This window comes from Arachis ipaensis, chromosome B08, assembly GCF_000816755.2.
Source record: "Arachis ipaensis cultivar K30076 chromosome B08, Araip1.1, whole genome shotgun sequence".
NCBI lineage: Eukaryota > Viridiplantae > Streptophyta > Magnoliopsida > Fabales > Fabaceae > Arachis > Arachis ipaensis.
This window is the reverse complement of record NC_029792.2, coordinates 121,548,692-121,549,450: the sequence shown is the minus strand read 5'-3', so window position 1 is coordinate 121,549,450 and position 759 is coordinate 121,548,692. Positions and strand designations below refer to the sequence as shown.

The 759-nt window shown below is 32.1% G+C and overlaps 1 protein-coding gene and 1 pseudogene across 1 annotated transcript in view; one reads left to right on the top strand and one right to left on the bottom strand.

Moving 5' to 3' along the window:
* LOC107613482 overlaps window positions 1-759 on the top strand; it is a 14,898-nt pseudogene that overhangs the window by 5,137 nt on the left and 9,002 nt on the right.
* LOC107613484 (probable aminotransferase TAT2) overlaps window positions 1-759 on the bottom strand; it is an 8,301-nt gene that overhangs the window by 2,495 nt on the left and 5,047 nt on the right. The window contains exon 2 of the mRNA XM_016315498.2: window positions 99-438. Within this exon, the coding sequence (XP_016170984.1) occupies window positions 99-438 (340 nt within the window). The remainder of the gene's footprint in view (window positions 1-98; window positions 439-759) is intronic.

Genomic DNA, 759 nt, shown 5'->3' with positions numbered 1-759 from the left:
ATTTTTTTAAAAGCCAATCCCAACTACCTAATAAAATGGTTTTTAAGTAAGAAAAAAAAATGGCAAGAAGAATTAAGAGTGTGGTTTATTGAAGTAACCTTCTCCAAGTGATTATAAGAGTAGACATTTCCACAGGGATTTCCAGGGTTTATGACCACGAGTGCAACAGTGTTGTGATCTGCAAGAGCCTTAACTGAATCAAGATCAACCTCCCAGCCTTTTTCAAGAAGTAAATCATAATGCCTCACTTCAACTTGTCTAAATGCGGCACACAGTTCGTAGATTGGGAAGCCTGGTCTCGGCAGTAGTATGTTTGCACCGCCTCGTGCAAGAATCGCCACCGAGACGTCGATGGCCTGCGTGCACCCGCACGTGATGAAAACATCATGTGATGATAGTTCGTATGGCAGATCACGTGATAGATATTCAGCAATTTTTCTGTCATAGAGATTCAAGCAATCAGTTCTTTTTAAAGGGTTATGTTAGGTAATCAATAACTTTTTTGAACAACATGAACAACTATTAATCAAATTAAAATACACTACACTTTTAAATTATCCATTATTCATATTGTTTAATATTTTCATTGTCTACCTATACTTTTCCTTTTCGAAAAGATTATATACAATAATACAAGAATATGAGCAGTTTTTGAATTTTAAGGTGTAAAATTTAATTTTTAAATTTTAAATTTAAATTATTGATATAAAATATGATAAATAAAGAATTAAGATTTATTTAATTTATATAGAGTATAAT